General features: G+C 34.7%; 1 protein-coding gene and 1 pseudogene across 3 annotated transcripts in view; both read right to left on the bottom strand.

The window, feature by feature from the left end:
- MRPS35 (mitochondrial ribosomal protein S35) overlaps positions 1 to 21,017 on the bottom strand; it is a 41,870-nt gene that overhangs the window by 8,608 nt on the left and 12,245 nt on the right. For both annotated transcript variants that reach the window (XM_081310588.1, XM_081310589.1), the window contains 2 exons: positions 14,925 to 15,034; positions 13,021 to 13,090 (listed from right to left, as the gene is read on the bottom strand). In XM_081310588.1, coding sequence (XP_081166714.1) covers positions 13,021 to 13,090; positions 14,925 to 15,034 — 180 coding nt within the window. The remainder of the gene's footprint in view (positions 1 to 13,020; positions 13,091 to 14,924; positions 15,035 to 21,017) is intronic.
- On the bottom strand, positions 2,043 to 3,020 carry LOC308658548 (S-formylglutathione hydrolase-like; annotated as a pseudogene). Its single transcript has one exon. The product of its transcript is annotated as an S-formylglutathione hydrolase-like (transcript).

The following is a 21,017-nucleotide window of genomic DNA, read 5'->3' as shown; positions in this document are numbered from 1 at the left end:
AGTCAATTGCTAATTTTGAGAAGACAGCAATCTACTAGCCAAAGTCAGCTTTGATTTTATCTGTTATTACCTAATATTCAAAACTAAATATGATACTATGCAAAGAATATGAAACTCTGAAGTTGTAGTTCAGGTCTGGGTTCCTCTGTTAATAAGTTCCTGTGATCTTGGGAAAAGTACCCGACCTCTTCTCTATGTCTGAATTCCTCAATGTAAGAATGAAGAAGTTGTAATAAGATAAATTATTTGATTCTTAATCTTCAAATTTAACCCTAATTTAAAATGGGTGGCCACACTAAACACTTTGTGTTAAAAAAAAGACATTTTACATTGAAAAATCTTTTTTTTTAATTTTTTTTTTTTTGAGAGAGAGAGAGAGAGAGAGAGAGAGAGAGAGAGAGAGAATTTTTTAATATTTATTTTTTAGTTTTCGGCAGGCACAACATCTTTGTTTGTAATGTGGTGCTGAGGATCGAACCCGGGCCGCAGGCATGCCAGGACAGCGCGCTACCGCTTGAGCCACATCCCCAGCCCCACATTAAAAAATCTTTTAAGAAAGGAATAATTCTTCTCCCACCCCTTAGGGTTCCTTCCCACCCCTCTTTTCCATGCAGTATCAGGAACTGAACCCAGAGCTTTGTGCATACCAACATTCAACCACTGAGCTATATCCCTATCCCTTTATAACTTATTTTTTCTTTTTTTATAGCTCTACTGAGACAAAATTGAAGTACAATAAAATGTACATATTTGAGGTATGCAATTTGATCAGTTTTGACACACGTGTAACCAATACAATCACTATAAAAAGCATTTCCATTGTTTTCTTTTAAAATTTAAAATTATGCAGACTGTTTTTCCTGCATGATTTATGACATTAGAAATCAACCACCTAAGATATATAGAACCCCTCCCCCACATATCAACTACTTCAAAATTAAATTCACATTTATAAACACAGGTGAAGGAAGAAAGCACAAGAAAAGTAAATAAAAAGTGCTTTGAACTAAGTGATAATAAAAGCTTAAAATATCACAATCTCTGGGATGAAACAGTACTCAGATGAACATTTATAACTTAAAAGTACCTGTATCAGAAAGATTAACAATCAGATTATTTTCTAATTAGGTAGCAGGAAGGAAAAACTAAGAGTAGAAATAGAAATGTATGAAATAAAGAAGAAATAATACAGCTAAAAATTGATAAAAATGAAAGAAGTCTAATCAAGAAAAAGAAAGATCACAAAAATATCAGTGGAAAGGGAGCTATCAAAATAACCCTACTGACAATAAAAATATATTAAAGTACTACAATTGCGATGCTAACATATGAGATAACTTACATAACATAGTCTATATTAAAGAAGGACCCATGTGCTGCTGAGAAGAAAGTGTATTCAGTCATTGATGGATGAAATATTCTATATATGTCTGTAAATTCTAAATTATCTAAATTATCCATTGTATTTTTTAGTTCTATAGCTTCCTTAATTAGTTTTTGTTTGGAGGGTCTATCCAGTGGTGACAGAGGCATGTCAAAATTACCCCATATTATTGTGTTGTGATCTATTTGATTCTTAAAACTGAAAAGGGTTTGATGCACATAGATGCCTCATGGTTTGAGGCATAAATATTTACAATTGTCATGTCTTGTTGATATACTGTTCCCTTAAAAAGTGTCCTTCTTTGTCCCTTTTGATTAACTTTCACTTGAAGTCCACTTTATCTGATATGAGGGTAGAAACTCTTGCTTGTTTACGAGATCCTTATGAAAGATATGTTTTTTTCCCTCATCCTTTTACCTTCAGTTTGGGGATGTCTTTGCCTATAAGGTGAGTCTCTTGGAGACAGCATATTGTTGGGTCATGTTTTCAAATCCAATTTGCCAGTCTATGTCTTTTTTTAAAAAAAAATATATTTATTTAGGTGATTCAATTGTTCAATGAAGTTCCTTTAGAGTTACGAAACCCAATGTTTTGAAATATTTTCCCTCAGCAATTCTAATTTTTATAATCTTGAAGAGACTCCCTTATTAGAAGTTTTTCATGCAGTCAGGTATTTTGCATGATGTCTGATGTGATCAGCAACAAAGGCTGCAGTGAAGTGGTAGCTATGATCATAACCCTCCTGTAATCTAAAAACAATAGGGATTTTCTTTTCTGCATAGGCAGAAATGTTTAGGGAATAGCTATCCATCTAGAAGAAACCAGCCATCTTTCCCTTGATCAATTAGTATGCCCAGCTGAGAATCTGGATAGAACTTCACAAGATGGGTCACATCACATGCCTTCCATTTATTTTGACCTGTTCCCAAATAACCGCTAAAGGCTTTTTTGCCCCAAGGACAGAGCACTGGGTTGAAAATTGGAGCAAATGCTGACACAGACGTGTATTTTCCAGGATTTTTCAAAGCACAAATCAGAGTTCCATGGCCTCCCATAGAGTAGCCAAAAATAGACATCCTTTGGGGATCCACTGGAAAATTGGCATCTATGAGTTGGGGAAGCTCCTCTGTTACTTAAGAGTACATTTTGTTATTAGTCTTCCAAGGATCTTTGGTGGCATTCACATAAAACCCAGCACCAGTGCCAATTCCCAGCTCTTCTCCTTTAATATTGTAGCCTCAATGGCTGGTATCTGAAGCAATGACCACAAGATCGTGTTTTGAGGCAGCTTGATGGTAACCAGATTTTGATATAAAATTCTGTTCTATGCAAGTGAAACCAGACACCCAATACAGTGCAGGGCATTTTCCACTTTCTGCCTTCAATGGTGAGTAGATTTCATTTTGCAGTTCAGCTCAACACTGTAATGTTCAAATACTTTCTGCAATCCCCCAAAGCACTTGTTGCTAGAAATCTGTTTGAATGCCATTCTTTTCCTGTCTAATTGCAACTTGCTTTTTTGTCTGCAGCAAAGGGCTGATGGTTGTGGCAGGGTTGGTGGTGGGGACAGAAGAGGCGGCTGGAATAGGAGGGTGGGCATCAACATGGCCACCAGGGACAACCTCAGCTCTGCCCACCCAGTCTATGTCTTTTGATTGGTGGGTTTAGGCCATTTACATTCAATGTTATTATTGAGAAATGACTTTTATTCTCTTCCATTTTGATTTATTTCTGGCTTTTACTTTGAATTAGTTTTCCTTTGACTATTCTTCCAATGTTAGTTCCTCCTTTTGCTGGTTTTCACTTTAAAAAAAAATTCTTCTTCATGAAATATTTTATTGAGAATGTTTTGTAGTACAGGCTTTCTAGTTGTGAATTCTTTTAACTTTTGTTTCTTATGGAAGATTTTTATTTCATCATCAATTCTGAAGCTTAATTTTGCTGGACTTAGTAGTCTCAGCTGGCATCCATTTTCTTTCAGAGCTTGGTATATATTATTCCAAGACCTTCCAGCTCTGAGGGTCTTGGTTGAGAAGTCAGCTGAGATCCAAATCATTTTCCCTCTAAATGTTACCTGCTGTTTTTCTCTGGCTGCCTTTAAAATTCTATCCTTATTCTGTATGTTAAGCATTTTCATAATAATGTGACTTGGTATGGGTATGTTGTAATTTTGTATTTTGGTGGAACTTTAAGCCTCCTGTATTTGATTTTCCATTTCATTCTTTAGATTTAGGAAATTTTCTGATATTATTTCATTGAAAAGACTGTGCATTCCTTTGGTTTGTATCTAAAAGACTTCATTTATCCCCCAAAATCTTAAATTTGGTCTTTTCAAGTTATCCCATATTTCTTGGAAGTTCTGTTCATGGTCTCTTAACATATTTTCTCCATGGTCAACTTTGTTTTCAAGATTATATATTTGTCTTCATTGCCTGAAATTCTGCTTTCCGAGTAGTCTAGTATGTTGATAATGCTTTCCATTGAATTCTTAATTAGGTTTATTGATTCCTTCATTTTGAGGATTTCTGCTTGATTATTTTTCAGAATCTCTTTTTACTGAAGTGATCTTTCATTTCCTGTATTTTTTTCTCTGATATCACCCTTTATCTTGCAGATTAGTTCTAACTATGTACATTCTAAATTCTTTCTCTGACATTTCTTCCACCATGGTGTTGTTAGATTCTGTTTTTGAAGTATCTTGGTTTGTTTGGGGCAATTTGTTCCCTTGCTTTTCATGTTAGTTGTGTGTCTAACCATCTAGCAGTAGGATCTGAGATAGCAGAGTTTCTACCCTGTGTGCTTGTAGTGTTCCTGAAGGTTTCCAGTACCTCACCATTTAGGGGGAGACAAATAATAATAATAACCAATGCAAACAATATACAGCATTAAACCAAAGAGTTCCTACTGTATCATCTTAATGTTAATCATCACAATAAACAGAAATGATGTGATCAGTTATTCCCTATAATAAAAACAGCAAGTTTGCAAAAGGGTTTACAATTTCAAATGGTGGACAGGGGGTGAACATAAGTGATACAGGATGTGATGATTATGAGGGAGGAGGAGAGAAGACAGAAGCAAAAATTTAAAGGAAGAGTGAAAGAACAACAGAGATTGACTGTTAGTGGAAGAAAAGAGAAAATAAAGGGAAACAGGTAAGTGAAAAATAAATTTAAAAAAATTAAAAATAAAGAGAATCAAAACAAAACTAAAATACACTAATCAAACATCCTAGTCCTCAAAAAACTGATCCATGAAAAATGACTGGCTTTAGAAATGTGAGAAATTAGAAAAAAGCCCAGATGAGTATGTATAAATGCCCATGTATCATTAAGGTCACAATTAAACAGAGAAAAGAAAAAAAAAAAAAAAGAAGAAAGAAAAAATCCTGATGAAAAGTTAAAGAATTCTTTCCATTGGAGTTCAAAAAATTCTCAGCTTCTCTTCTCAGCAGTTTTAGGTGGGGTCATCTGGATTGAGATGCTCCACTCTCTGGGCTGCTGGAAAGAGGTAATCCTGCAGGTGGAATTCCTAGAGGCAGGGTTTAGGCTTAAGTGGGCACCAGGTTCTTCGCTGAATGCCAATTGGTCTGGAGATTTTTCAGCACACCTCCAGGGCCCAGAAATTGACAGTCCACACTAGAAGACTATACCCCGGGTATCTCCCCTGGGTTCCACTTGTGTAGTACAGGAGTCAATTCTTAGTCTCCTACATCACCTGCAGGCCCCACATTTCCTGGTCTTGAGTTCAGTCTCCAAACTCAATCTCTCCTGCCGCCCCCCTTTGGTTCCTGACCAGATGTGTTCTCTCCCTGCCAGTGCTGCAAGCAGCAGGTTTAACGGGGAGGGGTAAAGCTAGGTGGATTTCCACAACCAGTAAACTTCTCTCCATGTTTGATTTTTTTTCTGGTTGCTTTTACACACTTTATGGCATGCAGTGTGTGCTTCCTGGGCCTGTATTATGGGCCAAACTCGGGTGTGCCAGGAAATTAGCTTCCTTAGCTGTCTGCCCTCCCCATTCCTCCACTGCAGCTGCAAAATGGTTCCTTCTTTTGTCTTCTGCACTTCAACTGGAGAGAAGATGGCTTCTTTTCTGCACAGAGATATGTGCAGTGTGCCTTTCAGGTTTGTCGGGCAATGTTGCTGATCTATAAATGTTCCATACCCAGACACACACATCAGGCCTCCTAAAAATTCAGTTTCCTTTAATCCCCTTATACCTCCACCTCACTTGTGAAGAAACCACTCTGGCTGGTGCTTCCAGCCTCGCCATAGCAGTGGCTGTGCTGCTGGGGACTCTTTCCTCATTTTATACATCCAACCTCCTGAGTCCCCAATCTGCTCTGAATGTCCAGTTTTAAATTCCAGTAAAATCCTCCCTGCCTTTTTTTGGGTTACCCACCTTGCTGAGAAGCTGCCTGTCTGCTTTCTTGGTTTCACTCCACGGTGTAGCCAGGAAAGTGACATTCTCTATTCTGCCATATTGAAAAAAACTTTATTTTGAGAAAGGGTTTTGCTAAATTGCTCAGGCTAGGCTAGAACTTGTGATCCTCCTGCCTCAGTCTCCCTAGTAGCTGGGATTACAGGTGTTCACCACCATGCCCAGCATGGTTTCTTTTTTATGTTAACCCAAGGTGATCATTTGAAACAGCAGAGAAATTAAAAAAGAAGTCTAGATAAAGACACAGATGACCCTCATAGTAACACCACAGATCCACTTTTAAAACAAAGGTCAGACATATTTGTATGGAATCAAGTAAAACTGTGGCATGTAGTCACTCTTTATTGTTACTGGCCCAGCATTAATTCTCAGACTCATTATGTGAGTTCAGTTAATGTGGTTAGACAGTTGCATTTCTTTAGCAAACATGTAGTATTAGGTTTATGTATGAAGTGTGAAACAGAATACACACTTCATGTGAAATAGATGTACCTTGCTAGGAGAAGCCAATATTTTTAAAGAATATAGATTCTATGAACTTTTTCAAATGTAAATTTACATCATAAAATAAACTCACAAAAGCAAACATTGTGGAGAGCTTCCAAAATAATGTAGACTTAGAACAATTTATTTATTTATTTTGAATTACAACAATTTTAAACTTTAAAAATAAAATCATATGAAAAACCGGATCTACACATAATCCAAATTATACATTTATGAACACTGTCTCTTTAACTTTTGCAAAGATATTTCTTCAAAAGAGATCATAATTTTTGACTGTTCATAATTTTATCTAAGAATTATTAATAGTTCACACCAGTAAGCTAATTATTGCTAACATCTAATAAATATGGCACATTTTATAATACTGAAAAGGAAGTTTACCTCTTGATTTGTCACCTTATTTGTGAACAGACACAGAGTTGAAAACCTATTTCAAAAGACTATTTATAAAAATTTAAAAGAATGGATAATATTTCTTTCAAAAACTATTATAATATTAAGTGTTCTTACCTAACATTAACCTAGATACTTTGAAGCACAAATTACAATAAGGTCAGATCCTTGCTAATGAAGCCCTTAACAATTAGTTAGAAAGGCAAAACAACAATAAATGACAAAGTATCTATAGCAAGGGCTTAGTGACCAATACAGAAAGTAAGATAGTATAACTTCGCCAGACACAGGAGGCTGAAGAAAGAGGATCACAAGTTGGAGGCCAGCTTCAGCAACATAAAAATTTTTTTAAAAGGGACTAGAGGTAGAGCTCAATGGTACAGAATCCCTGGTTTCAATCCCCAGTACTGCAAAAACAAAACAAAAAACCTACCTGTACAAAAATAGGGGTTAGATACAGAATAAGAGGCTCAAATCAGATCTTAATGTCTTGAAGGCTATATATATAAAAGAGTAAGTGGGAAAGGATAAAAAATTAAATACTAAATAATACAACCCTTGAATGTCGGTGTCTTCCCAAAATTCACATTGAAACCCCAACCCCAATATGACAGCATTTGGAGATAGGGTCTTTGGGAAATAATGAAGCCAACAACGTTGACTTCATGATGAGACTAGTACCTCCATAAGAAGATAGGAAAGCGCTTGCTTCCTCTTTCTCTGGTTGATGCAAGGATACATCAAGAAGACAGCTACTGCAAACCAGGAAGAGGGCCTTGACTCTAGTCCAACCATGCTGCACTCTGATTTCTGACTTCCCAGCTCCAGAACTGTGAGAATTAAATTTCTTTTTTTAAAGCCACGTAATCTGTGGTAATTTGTTAGAGCAGAGCCCAAACTAAACCCTTACAAAACTTATAATATTTATTACTAAACATGCTGATTTTCACTAGTGTTCTGCCATTGGAAACTATGTTTTTTCTGTTTCATATTAACCTCTATATCTAATGATGGCATGCAAATAAATGGCAATTAATAAACATTTATCATTTTTAATGAAAGAACACTTGACATTTGATACAGGACAACTTATTCCTTTATAAACTCTAAAATAGTGAGAGATGTCTTTTCAGACAACTAGTAAAATACTTGATGTTGCCCTCTAATTACAAATGTGTACTTTGTGAATAAGCTATATAGCATGTTTCACAATCTGGACCTGACTTATTGCCAGTCTCATTTTCTACCCCCATCCTGTTAGTCTATATCCTTCCAAACCAAACCTCTGCCTACTCTCTAACCTCACAAGGTCTGGAAAGTCCTTCACCCATTTCTGTACTATATTCTCCTATTCATCTTCCAAAATTGTCACCACTCCTTTGAAGCTGTCAGGTAGAATTCATCCTGGTCTGCATCTCTCACAGCACTATGCCTAATTTCTGCTATCCAGCTCAACAGACTGTATTATAACCATCAATTTCCCTCCAGAAATAAAGGTGCCTGAAGGCTCATTCATTTTGATAGTCCTATGGATTATAGCACCTTTTCTTGTATAGTTGTCCCAATCCATGGGGGATTGGTTCCAGGAGTCTGCAGATTCCTAAATCTGCAGAAGTTTAAGTTTCCTCAATGTAAATGCTATGTAAACAGTTATTATATACAGTTGTCAAATATTTTGGGAATAACAACAACAAAAAAGACTGCTAATGTTCAAAACAGCTGCATTTAAAAAATTTTTTTAGTTGTAGATGGACACAATACTTTTATTTATTTATTTTTATGCAGTACTGAAGCTTGAACCCAGTGCCTCACATGTACTAGGTAAACATTATGCCACTGAGCTACAATTCCAGCCCAACAGCTGCGATTTTTTAAAATTATTTTTTTAAGTTGTAGTTGGACACAATACCTTTGTTTTCATTTATTTATTTCTATGTGGTGCTGAAGATCGAACCCAGAGCCTCGAATACACTAGGCAAGCATTCTACCACTGAGCCACAACCCTAGCCCCCAACAGCTGCAATTTTTAAAAGACTATTTTTGATCTGAGACTGATTGAATCCATGGGTGTAAAACCCATGGATTTGGAGGGCTGGCTGTATACAAGAACTAAACAGCTGTTGAATATAAGAAAGAGTAAACAACATAGCAAGTGTTCAAGTGTTCTCTAATAGGACCTGGCAATGCATGTGTATGTTAGCACACACATACAATCAAAATGAACTCAAAATTAAATGGTGATTATGGTTTTGCGAAAGTATTTTTTTAAGTCAAGATTCTTTGCTGGAGGATGTCAGCAGAGAATATGGGAAAAGGGAACAAGTATTAGGGGCTTGAGTGTGAATTTAGACAAGAGAAGCCCATTCTGAGAATGAGCAGGTCCTGTGCAGAAGTTGGCAGGGGGTTACAGGGGCATAGTGTGGCCCAGAAGAACTGGTAAATCTAGAAAATAGTGATTCAGGTGTTGAGCATGATCATCCAGAAAAGGAAGCCCCAGACTTAACTTTTGATTTAGCTCTGCTCAGTGCAGGCGGAGGGAAGGAAGACTTAGAAAAAGCAGATGTTGACCAGCCAGAGAACAAACAGGAAAGTCAACCCACCCAGGTAGTACTTCTGGCACAGGTTCAATTTCTGCTCAATGAACATCCATTCCAAGTTCACAGTTGTGCTAAGGTTGGATCATCCCTAGAATCTGTGGGGCAAGACTTGATGGAGGTACCATTACAAGCATCATGAACACTCCCCAGTAGAGCTTACTCAGGCTTGAATGCCTCTGCTCCTTTCAACTTTACTTTTATCAGAAGTATTTGCAGTAAGATCCCATTTAAAAATGACCTGTATTAGTAAGTATAAAATTATCTAACTTAGAAATTTTTGTTAACTAACTTCAGAATCACTCTATTACAAAGCTAGATATATATTTGACAATAAGTCTGTCATGAAATCCAATAAGACAGCCCAAAATTTAAATTTTAAAAAGTAATCGTTAGTACTAATTCAATATCAATACCACTGAAAAATCTTTGGAATTTGATTTCAGAGCTCTATATCTTCCAGAGTAAATGTAGGTACATCTAAAGAGAGTGACTTTCTGCAGCTAGCTCTAGTCCTTCAAATGTTCCTAATATGAAATGCTACCGAATCTCCTAAGTTCCCTATGTTGGACAATCTACAAAAATTTAACTTAATTTGAATGCATTCTTAAAATGATTATTTTTTTATTGTGTTTGTGTTTCACTCTATCTTTTGGCAATACTTCTAGGAAATGCTTGTTTCAATCATTTCTTAACCCAATTGCTTTTGGAAGGTTTAGATTAATAAACATCATGCAATAAAAGTTAATTTTGGAAGTTTCACTATTATAAATTGTCAAACTGTGAGTAGAATATATGTTCTAAAATTTTAAACACTGTAGGGTACATATATGACTTTACTTGGGTAAACTCTGTCAACGTAAACTATGTACTGAAATTAGAAATAAATGAATTTGAAATTCTAAGAAAAAAGGTTTCTTCATTTTAGTATTGTTAACAATATTAATAGCCATTTACTGAGAACCCATTATTTGCTCCACACTTACATAGGTGTTCTCTAATTTATCCAAAAACTCTCTAGAAGAAAATTGAACTTCAGAGGTTGAAAGCATTGGAATCCAGTCCTTTTTTTTTTTTTTTTTTTGGTGGTGGTGGTGCTGGGAATTGAACCCAGGGTGTTGTAAATTCTAGGCAAGCACTCCACCAAATGAGCTATATCCCCAACCCTGGAATCCAGTTTTTGATACTTCTATAGTTAAACTGTTTTGAATATTATACAACAGTAACATCCTTAAGCTTTCCTCTCAATGCTATTTAAAGGTAACCTCCATGGAAAGGTTAAAAAGCCAAGGCATACACATATTTGAGTATGAAATGCTTAGAAGCTAGCCTATAAAAAAGAAAGCAATGGATTAAACAGAGGCTTTTAAAATACTGGATTAAATGCCAGGTGGTAACATCAATTTCAAGTATGAATTCCATGCTGGTGAGGGAAAAAAGAATTTTGATTCAATAAAAATTCTGTTCCAGTAGCTCTGCAAAATTTCATGGCTCATCTGCATTCTCTTAAAGCTTCTTCACTGATGGTACTTGTTTAGAAAGGACTATGAGCCAATTTTAATATAGGAATTCTTTAATTATATCTGTTTAGGACAGTTATATGTGGCTACCCATCCTGGCATCAAAGTAATTACAATTAAAGATCAAAGGCTTCTTGCATGAATCCAGAATACAAGCTTGTTTGGATTCTATGTCATGGAACCACAGAAAGAATCCAGTAAGTCAACGTTCACTGAATTTATTTATGCCTGTCATTTCCTTTGGGGCAATTCATTTTACAGACTGTTGGAAAAATTCAAAACTGTTTGGATTTTATTGTTTATTATTAACTCTTTAAGCACTAGCCATACAACTGTAATTAATTCAGCCATGTTGCTGGTTCTGAAGGGAACTTAATCATCTTAAGCCAAAGGGATTTCTAAAATCAACTGACAGGAAAGAGAGATTAACTGTTATTATCATATTGCTCCTGAAGCCAGAAATTAGAAAATTCAGCTGAATTATGAAAATAAGAATACTGCAAAAGAAGAAAAGAGCAACTAGCTACTTTTTGTTCTTTACTAACCTTGAAATAAAATTTTCTTTGTTTCCACTTGCCACTCATTCTCTTTTAAAACTGTTTTATTATTAACATCAATAAACATGCTGTGAACAGTTTAGAGAACAGCTGCATGTATTCACAGAATCACAGTATCTGAAGGCTGGAAGGAAGTCCCAAAAGCCATCTAATGCAACTACCTGTCCCAGGAATATATTTCTTTTACCATATCTTAGAGAAGAAGGCCAATACATGGAGCATATTCTACCCATCGAAGTAGCCCACGGCATCTATGGATGTTTCTCTTGGAAGGTTCTCATTTAACAAATTGAAATCTTACTATTGCTTCCACCCAGTTATATCTTTAAGTCATAAAAACAAATTATTTAAGTTCTCCTTCATATGAAGTTCTTTGAACATCTAAAGAGAGTGACTTTCTACAGCTAGCTCTAGTCCTTCAAATGTTCCTAATATGAAATGCTACCGAATCTCCTAAGTTCCTTATGTTGGGCAATCTACAAAAATTTAACTTAATTTGAATGCATTCTTAAAATGATTATTTTTTTATTGTGGTACTGGGGGTTGAATCCAAGGGAATCCTACCACTGAGCTGTGTCCCCCGCCCTTTTTTATTTTGAGACAGGGTCTTGCTAAGTTGCCAAGGCTGGCTTCGAACTTGTGGTTCTCCTATTTCAGTAGCTAGGATACCCAACAATAATTAAAACTTTGAATTTAGGTACCTAAACACAAAACATATTAGTGGGCTGAGGTTGTAGCTCAGTGATAGTTCACTTACCTAGCACATGTGAGACACTGGGTTTGATCCTTACCACCACATAAAAATAAATAAATAAATTAAAGGCATTTTGTCCATCTACAACTAAAAATGCTTTAAAAAAAAATTCTAGTTTCTAACATTAAATCAGATGAGTTGATGCTCAAATATAGCCAAATCTTTCTCATAAATGTATATATACTTCTAATACAACTGAATAAATTCAGACACAAGACCACTTTTCTTTTTTAAGTTGTAGGTGGACACAATGCCTTTATTTTTTATGTGGTGCTGAGGATTGAACCCAGTGCCTCACCCACTCTAAGCTAGTACTCTACCACTGAGCCACAACAACAGCCCCACAAGACAACTTTTAATACTATCTAAATAATTAATTGCTCTTAACTGTTCCTAATGTGTAATAGTCAGATAGTAAATGTTAACTAAAAATTTTAATAAACCTAAAATACCTTTCTACAAAGTTTTGGAAAATAGGATAAATCATAAATTCTAAAGTTATACAAAAGATGATTACTCTCCCATAACAGACAACTTTCACTCAAACACAAAACAAAACATAACAGCAAAGCAAAACACTGTAATTTTCTAGCAAAAGTCAGAAACTCTGCATTTCAAGAGTATTTCAGGCACTTTTTAATATGGGCCTGAGATGGACTAGATAAACTACTTCAAGATCTTCGCTTTGGGTATCAAGAGAAGCCACCTGTGCTATTCCATACATGCTCCGATTATGGAATAATCGAATAATAATATTTTGTGGTGGTCCGCAAAATATTCAATTAAGTACTTGCCACACAATAGTATTTTAAAAGGATAATGTCATCTAACTTACACTAAAAAAAATCATTAAACATTCATATACACTTACCCAAGATTCATGGTATAAAACTGTTAGTAGATACATTGCATAATCATAATTCTGTCTTTTTAAAGGGCACCTTTAAAAGAGAAAGAAGGAAGAAGTCAAAATTCTAGAAACTTAGTATACAGAATGATTTGCAAAGCATATACAGAAGATAATATCTTTAGAAATTCTCTGCTTTTAAGAAAATTTTGTTTTTAGAATAAGAACATTCTATGTATATCATTCTATGTATAACATTATTTAAGGATACTGAACACTGGTGTTATTTTCAACTCTGCTTTCGTCACTAATGTAGTTATTTGTATACAACAGCTTATGCTATTTTTAATATGACTGTGTCCAACTGAAGTCCCCTTTGCCATGTCAAAATCTGCTGAATGGCATAAGCATATCTAATGAACCATTTTAAAAATAGTTAAGACAAGCTGGGTGCAATGGTGTGTAAAAAGTCTCATCTACTTGGGAGGTTGAGGTAGGAGTATTGCTAGAGTCCAGGAGTTCAAAGCCAGACTGCGCAACCCACCAAGATTCTATCTCAAAAAAAAATAAATATAAATAGGCAGATGATAGATGCTAATCAAGTGTTGATTTCTCCAGAGCTGATTCTCTTTAAATATGAGTTTCACTATATACAATTCTGTACTATTACTGCTATATTTAAGACAGAACTAATATCCTAAAATTAGTTAGAACTTCTACATATACATGAGATAGCACATGTATTAAGGTTAATTAATAAAAGAAAAAGAAAAAATTTCTTCCAATTTCTTAAGATATAAAATAAAACCATAAAATGACAAATGACTTAACTAACTACACTGTTCATTCTTCCTTTATGTTTATTTAATAGTTATCTATTCTATATAAGCATTATCATAAAACATATATACTGATACTGGAAAAAAAGCAACATTATCAGGTACTTACAGAGTTTCAAACAGTAACATTTAAAGGGTATTTTTAAAGTTGAACAAAGTAAAAATTCAACATTATTTTGTAATTTTTAAAAAGAGTAAAAGGAATATTCCTAATGTTTCATATCTATTTCCCTCATAAGGAAATAATCAGAAACCATGGTTCCTTTCTTTTCTGCCTCTACCCTATTACTACATCTCTATGTATGCCATGTTCCCTCTTCCTATCACCAAGACTGATGATGTAACACCAAATTGTTTCTGATACCTCCAAATGCTTTGAAACTGGGTTAGGCAGAGAGAAAGGTGACCTGTACACTCACTTTTCTCTAAAGACAGGTCTTTTATATTTTGACATAATTTAGAAACAATTGAAGTATAATTCTAATAACAAAATAACCATTTAGCAAAGATATACCAACAACCTTTCTTTAAATCAATTGAAAATCATAAAACTAATAAATTCATATATGATAAACTATAACTGGACTTACAAATATCTATCCTGGCTCTGGAATTCTGCTTATTCCCAGAAATGCCTAGATAAATTTCCACATGTACAATTTGATTTTAATTTTGAACTACAAGACTCTTTGTGATGCTTTCATTTTGTAAAAACCTATTTACGGGAACATGTATTCTATTTTATGGAATGAGATGTTGCCAGATTACAGAATCACAAATAAAGCCAATTAAGAAAACAAAAAAACAAACTACCTGTTCAAGCATTAATCACTAGCAAATCATACTTTGTCTTCAAAATCTAAGTTTTATATGCATGGATATATAAAAATTAATATTAAAATAGCAATAATTTAGCTAAGCAGTCCTCTCTGCATACAGGAACAACATAACAAAAGTAGGCTAGTGTGAAGATATTAAAGATAGGAATTGAACAACTTTGCTAATAACCCTTCATTACTAAAAATATTGCTGAAGTGCTGGAGGACAAAAAACACATGTGCACAGTCTGCTCAACTTTTCTTTCTTTACCTATCTGTTTTGATGGTAAGTACATCTGTGGTCTTGCAGTATCGTTCTCCTACAAGTTTAATAAGTTTCTTCTTTGCATGATCATCTAAATTCAAACTGGAAAGTTTCACCTTAAAAGTAAAAGAAAAAATTATTTGAAAAAAATAATTTCATATAATTTGTTTAAAGAAGTAGCAATGTTATTTGTATTGATATTAAACCTACAAAACATAAATCTTTTCAAACTACTTTCTATACAGTTACAGTGGCATACACTATAAAGCCTGATCTTGTTCGTGGAAAGAAAAAGAAATAAAATAAAAAGAATATATTATTGGGAGTTCTTTGAAAGTTCTGAGCATGTGTACCTTCCTGAAAGAATTAGTGACATGTCCTAAAGAAGGCAAATTACAATGTTTATTAGAAGCACAAACAGAATTAAGCTCAATTAGTATTATCAAAGTTGGACACTAGAATAAATGGATAAAATATAATAGCTTTAAGAAATTTCTACCATGCAATTATAAGACCTATATCACTGGAACTATTTTAGGGACATTCATTTTTTAAAGCTACAGATGTCTCAGAGGCTGGAATATTACATCAGGGAAGGACCAAAACTTTTTTTTTTTTTTTTTTGATACCAGGGATTGAATCCAGGAGCGTTTAACCATTGAGCTACACATCCCCAACCTTTTTATGTTTTATTTTGAGACAAGATCTTGCTAAGTTGCTCAGGGGTTCACTAAGTTGCTGAGGCTGGCTTTGAACTTGCAATCCTCCTGCCTTAGCCTCCTGAGCCATTGGGATTACAGGCATGTGCCACTGCGCCCAGCTCAAAACATTTTAAACAATTCAATTCAATGTTTTCCAAAAGTTAATACACAGCCTGTTAAGATTTTTTTTTTTTTTTTACATTTAGGAAATGCTGAGTTTATTAACAGGATTTTAAAAATGTATTTCTTAGAGTATTTTGAGACTTTAAAATACAGGCTTGGTATATAAATGATTCTCAAATTTATTTGACCTCAGATTTCAATTTTCAAGGAATAATTCACAGAATTAGTCTTCCTATAACACATGTTTTGGGAAATACTGGAATAAAATAACATACTTTTTAAATTGCAGAGATTATAGCATGAGCTAAAAGTATCTAGAGATGAATAGGTATAATATGATAATACAGTTAAATAAAGTGAAGCATTGTATTCACCCATTTTTGATTATTATATGAAATATCTGAAACTGAGTAATTTTATAAAGAAATTTATTTAGCTCACAGTTCTGGAGGTTTGAGGTCAAGGCACTGGCATCAGAATGTAGGAGGACATATAAAAAAAGGAAAACATATTGCAAGACAGGAAGCCAGAAAAAAATTCAGGGGTTAGACTCACTCTTGTAAAGGACTCACACTGAGAATGACCTTATTCTCTTCTAGAACTACCTTAATCCCTCCCCAAAATTACCAAAGGACCTCCCACTAGACATCACTTCTTAAAGGTCTGGCTCCTCCCATGACTGCCACACTGAGGGGCTACCAATGCAAGAATCCTTGGGAGACAAACTCTTATCCAAACCATAGCAAGCATAGATTATTCTTCCATGTAGAGCATTAAGAAAGTGTTCATGAAGAAGCAAACAGGCTAAGCGTTTTTAAATTCCACCTGGTTCTTGTCTCTAGCTTCAATAATCCTGCACTACCCTCAAGACACCATGCCATAGAAGCCTGACATATAAAGTCATTTTTCTCCACTGAATGGCAAATCTTTGAATGCAAGAAAAATATCTATTTTGTTTTTGGCAATGGACTAGGAATTATCACAATCTTCTGGAAAGAATATGTATCAACAACTAGGGTTACAGCTTAAGAGATAAATAACCCATTTTATGAAAAATCAGATTAATAACAAGATGGAGAATTACAAGAAAAAAAGAAAATGTACCTACATTATTATAATTATGCAAATACATGTGCATATGCACATATACAGAGACAGTCTACAGAGAAAAATGAATAGCTTTTATATTAGGATAGTAAGAATGTAGTGATCTGTCCTTTTGAAACTCCCTTCAATAAAATCATAATAATGTTTAGCAATACATTAAGGCATTTTTAAAATGTGTTTTAACTTTTTTGCCATAAGATATCAAAAAACACAGCAGCTAACAACAACCTTAAAACTCATATTCACATTGACATTTTAATGTTCAAAACTACATACATTAAATTCCAGAAACTCATATAAATACTTGAGAAATAGTGTGTAGTACACTCACGCCACCTGCTAGCACTCAAAGGCACTGCAGAATTATAGTCTTACATGGACTAACACTGATTGCAAGGTGGAGTGGCATTCAACTGTCTTTCCTTATCAAAATTCAAAGCAATGCTTAAGCTTTTTGTTTTCAAGTTGCTATTTTTCAAAGAACAGGTATTGTGCCACCAATATTATCCCCAAAATAATATGGATATTTCAAATCACAGGAGGTTGTGATTGTATGTGTCTATCTTCAAATGTCTATATTTTAACACAAAAGAAGCAACATAAATTTAAGGTTTAAATGTGAGATATTTTCTCTACATGCAAGTATGGTATGATTTAAAAACTCTGGTATTACACATGAGAAAAGAGCTGGGTTTGATTTTTCGGACTGCTACCTGCTACGTGATTTCAATCAAATTATTTTACCTCCCTGAGACAGTTTCCTCAGTACAACTTAATTCACAGGATCTTTGTCAGGAATAAACGAGCCAAACAGAAGACAGTGCTTTAAAGTAAAGTCTTAAACATAAGTACTTAATTCTAAACTACTTCTCTGACTATAGAGAAAAACATAACACTTTCCTTCTCTGCATTTAAAAATCTGAATATCTTTAAATCATATTTACCCCACCGTATTGATTGAGACAAACTAGACTGCACATGCTTAATTCCATTGTTTCATAAATTCATCTCATAAATATAGCATGGCCCTGATACCAAAACCTAGTAAAGAAAGTTATTAATCAGGAGTTAGGGATATACTCAGTGGAAAAGTGCTTGTCTAACATGCAGAAGGTCCTGATCTCTGACACTGAAGAAACCATGCTTTAAAAATTACAAATCAATCACAGCTACATCAGAAAATTCTGGCAATTATCTGTGTTAGCACTTAATACAAAAATAGATTTAACACATTTTTTGCTATATGTTCTTACTAGGATACAGGCTACATACAGTACAAAAAAACCTTTTTTTTTTTTTTTTGAGGTTTCTTAAAGGTACCTCAAAGAGGTGGGCAGTTCTCCTCCAGATGAATCAAAAGTACATTAGTCAGGGCTATTTGGAGTGATGGCTGATTCTTCGACTAGGACAGGGAAAATGTGAGATGAGTCTGGAGTATTTTATAGTGACATATAATAAAAACTTTAAAAATCAGATGATGGAGGTATGGCAAAGAAATAGAAAAGCCAATTAAAAGAGTATCAAATAAATATCCATAAGTCCATACTGACATAAATGGTTGAACAAATACATATATGTGGGAGAACAGACAAATTTTCCACATAGAATTCCAAACAATGAATGTGGTATTTCTCCCTCAAGGAGGTATAGCATAACTCCTGACCAAGTGTGGGCTTGGAATAGTTACTTCGCTTTCCTGGAAAAGACAGGAAAAAGGTAATTTTTTTGTGTGTGTGGTGATAGGAATTGAACCTAGGGCCTTGTGCCTGCAGGGCAAGCACTCTAACAATTGAGCTATATCCCCAGCCCAGGAAAATGATAATTTTATAGTGGAGAAAACTGACAAATGCTAATTAGCATCAGCCAGGTGATCAAGGTTAGCATCATCAGTGAACAATCACGTAAACAGCCAGTACTTTTGATATAATGTGATAATAATGGCAATTTATGTCTGGAATTTTCCCCCTCAAAATACATAACAAGTTGAAGGACATTCTAAAAAAATACATAATTAAAATTCTTAAAATTGTCAAGGTCAAGTTAGACACAGTGTCTCTCTCACACCTGAGTCCCAGCACTCAGGAGGCTGAACAGGAGGACCATTTGAGCCTAGGAATTTGAGGCCAGCCTGAAAAACACAGTAAGATCCAGTCTCAAAAACAAAACAAAACGAAATATCTTTTAGGACTGGGGTATAGCTCAGTGGTAGAGTGCTTGACTAGCATGCATAAGACTCTGGGTTTAATTCCAGCATGGAAAAACAAAAAAACTGTTAAGGTCATCAAAAACAAGTCTAAGGAACATCACAGATAAGAGGAGTCCAAGAAGACATGATGACTAAATATAAAGTGGTACCCTCAATGGCATTCTAAAACAGAAAAAGAACATTAGGTAAAAGCTAGGCAAATTCAAATAAAGCATAGACTTTAAGAATATTATATCAATATTAAATCATTAACTGGATGCAGTGAGGCATGCCTGTAATCCCAGCAGCTCAAGAGGCTGAGGCAGGATAATCTTTAGCTTGAAGCAAGCCTCAGCAACTTAGCGAGAACTCACACAACTCAGCAAGACTCTGTCTCTAAATAAAATATATAAAAAGAACTAGGTTCAATCCCTGATACCAAAAAAAAAATTTAAAAAAATTAAATCATTAGCCCTGATAAATGTAACATAGTATAATGTAAAATGCTACCAAAAGGAGAAAATTCAGAATGAAAATATGAGAATCTTCTGTAGTTTTCACGAAACTTTCTGTAAATTTTAAAACTATTCTAAAATACAAAGTTTAATTTAAAAAAAATATATGAAGTAACTGCCCCATGACTGCTGTGTTTACCAAGACTTCAAATACTAAATTACAAGTTACTAGGGCAAAAATTTGGAAATGTAATACCATGTAGTATGCTCCAGGTAAGAGGGGTGATTTGATGTTTCTCCAAAGCAATATTGGAAAGGACAATGATCCTAAATACATTACTAGCAAGGCAAATCAGCAGCAGAGTGAAAGAATGATATGCCTAGAGTTCAGAAATGCTTCAGTAATTGGAAAACTATTGATATAATTCACTGTTTCAGGAATTCAAAGGAGAGCATTACAAAAATGCTAATAAATTAGGAATAGGATACATTTCTAATATAACAAAGACTATTAAGCTGAAATTCTACCTTATGCTTAAGAGACAAAACACTAAAGGCATAGTCATTAATGTACAGAACAGCATAACAGACAATATAAATACTATTTTAGAAATTTTGTTAAATACAAATGACCAAAAAAAAGCTACATGTAATTAAAAGGCGGAATTAACCATGACTTATCAATTTTTTTTTAACATTTATTTTTTAGAAGTAGTTGGACACAATACCTTTATTTTATTTATTCAATTTTATGTGGTGCTAAGGATCAAACCCAAGGCCTTGCATGTGCTAGACGAGCACTCTACCGCTGAGCCACAATCCCAACCCCAACTTATCAATTATTTACTGAAAAACTTCTGAACGAATCCACTGAAAATTTCTACCATACCAATTTTGGTTTCTAAATACCACTGTACACTAACAGGTATCACGGCTCCTTAGAGAAATGGCTAATTCCAAGTCTACAATAAGAAATATACACCTTGATCACTGTGTTATACTAGAATACAAGCAAACTCAAATGCTAATAAATTGGAACAAAAGGAACCAACTTAAAAGAGTATCAACTGGCGAAAGTTTAGAATGTACTTTGAGCATCAAAAATAATGAAGCTGGGGGCTGGGGTTGTGGCTCAGTGGTACAGTGCTTGCTGAGCATGCATGAGGCCCTCAGTTCAATCCTCAAGGAGGGAGGGAGGGAGGGAGGGAGGGAGGGAGGAAGGAAAGGTATTGTGTCCATCTAAAACTAAAAACAAATATATTTTTAAAAATATAATGAAGCTGGGCATGATGGTGCATGCTTATGATTTCAGTGTCTTGGAAGGCCAAGGCAGGAGGATCTCAAGTTCAAGGCCAGCCTGGGCAATTAGCAGATCCTGTCTCAAAATAAAATAAAAAGGGCTGGGGATGTCATTTAGTGGATACAGCATCCCTAGGTTCAATCCTCACTACCACCAAGGGAAAAAAATATTTTACTTGATTAAAACTTATTGAATATATCTACCCATAGGTTAGTCATTTAAGGGAAA

This window comes from Spermophilus citellus, assembly GCF_964194105.1.
Source record: "Spermophilus citellus genome assembly, chromosome: 10".
In the NCBI taxonomy this organism is placed as follows: Eukaryota; Metazoa; Chordata; class Mammalia; order Rodentia; family Sciuridae; genus Spermophilus; species Spermophilus citellus.
Note: the sequence above shows the minus strand (reverse complement) of the source record. Positions and strands in the feature narration are given on the sequence as shown.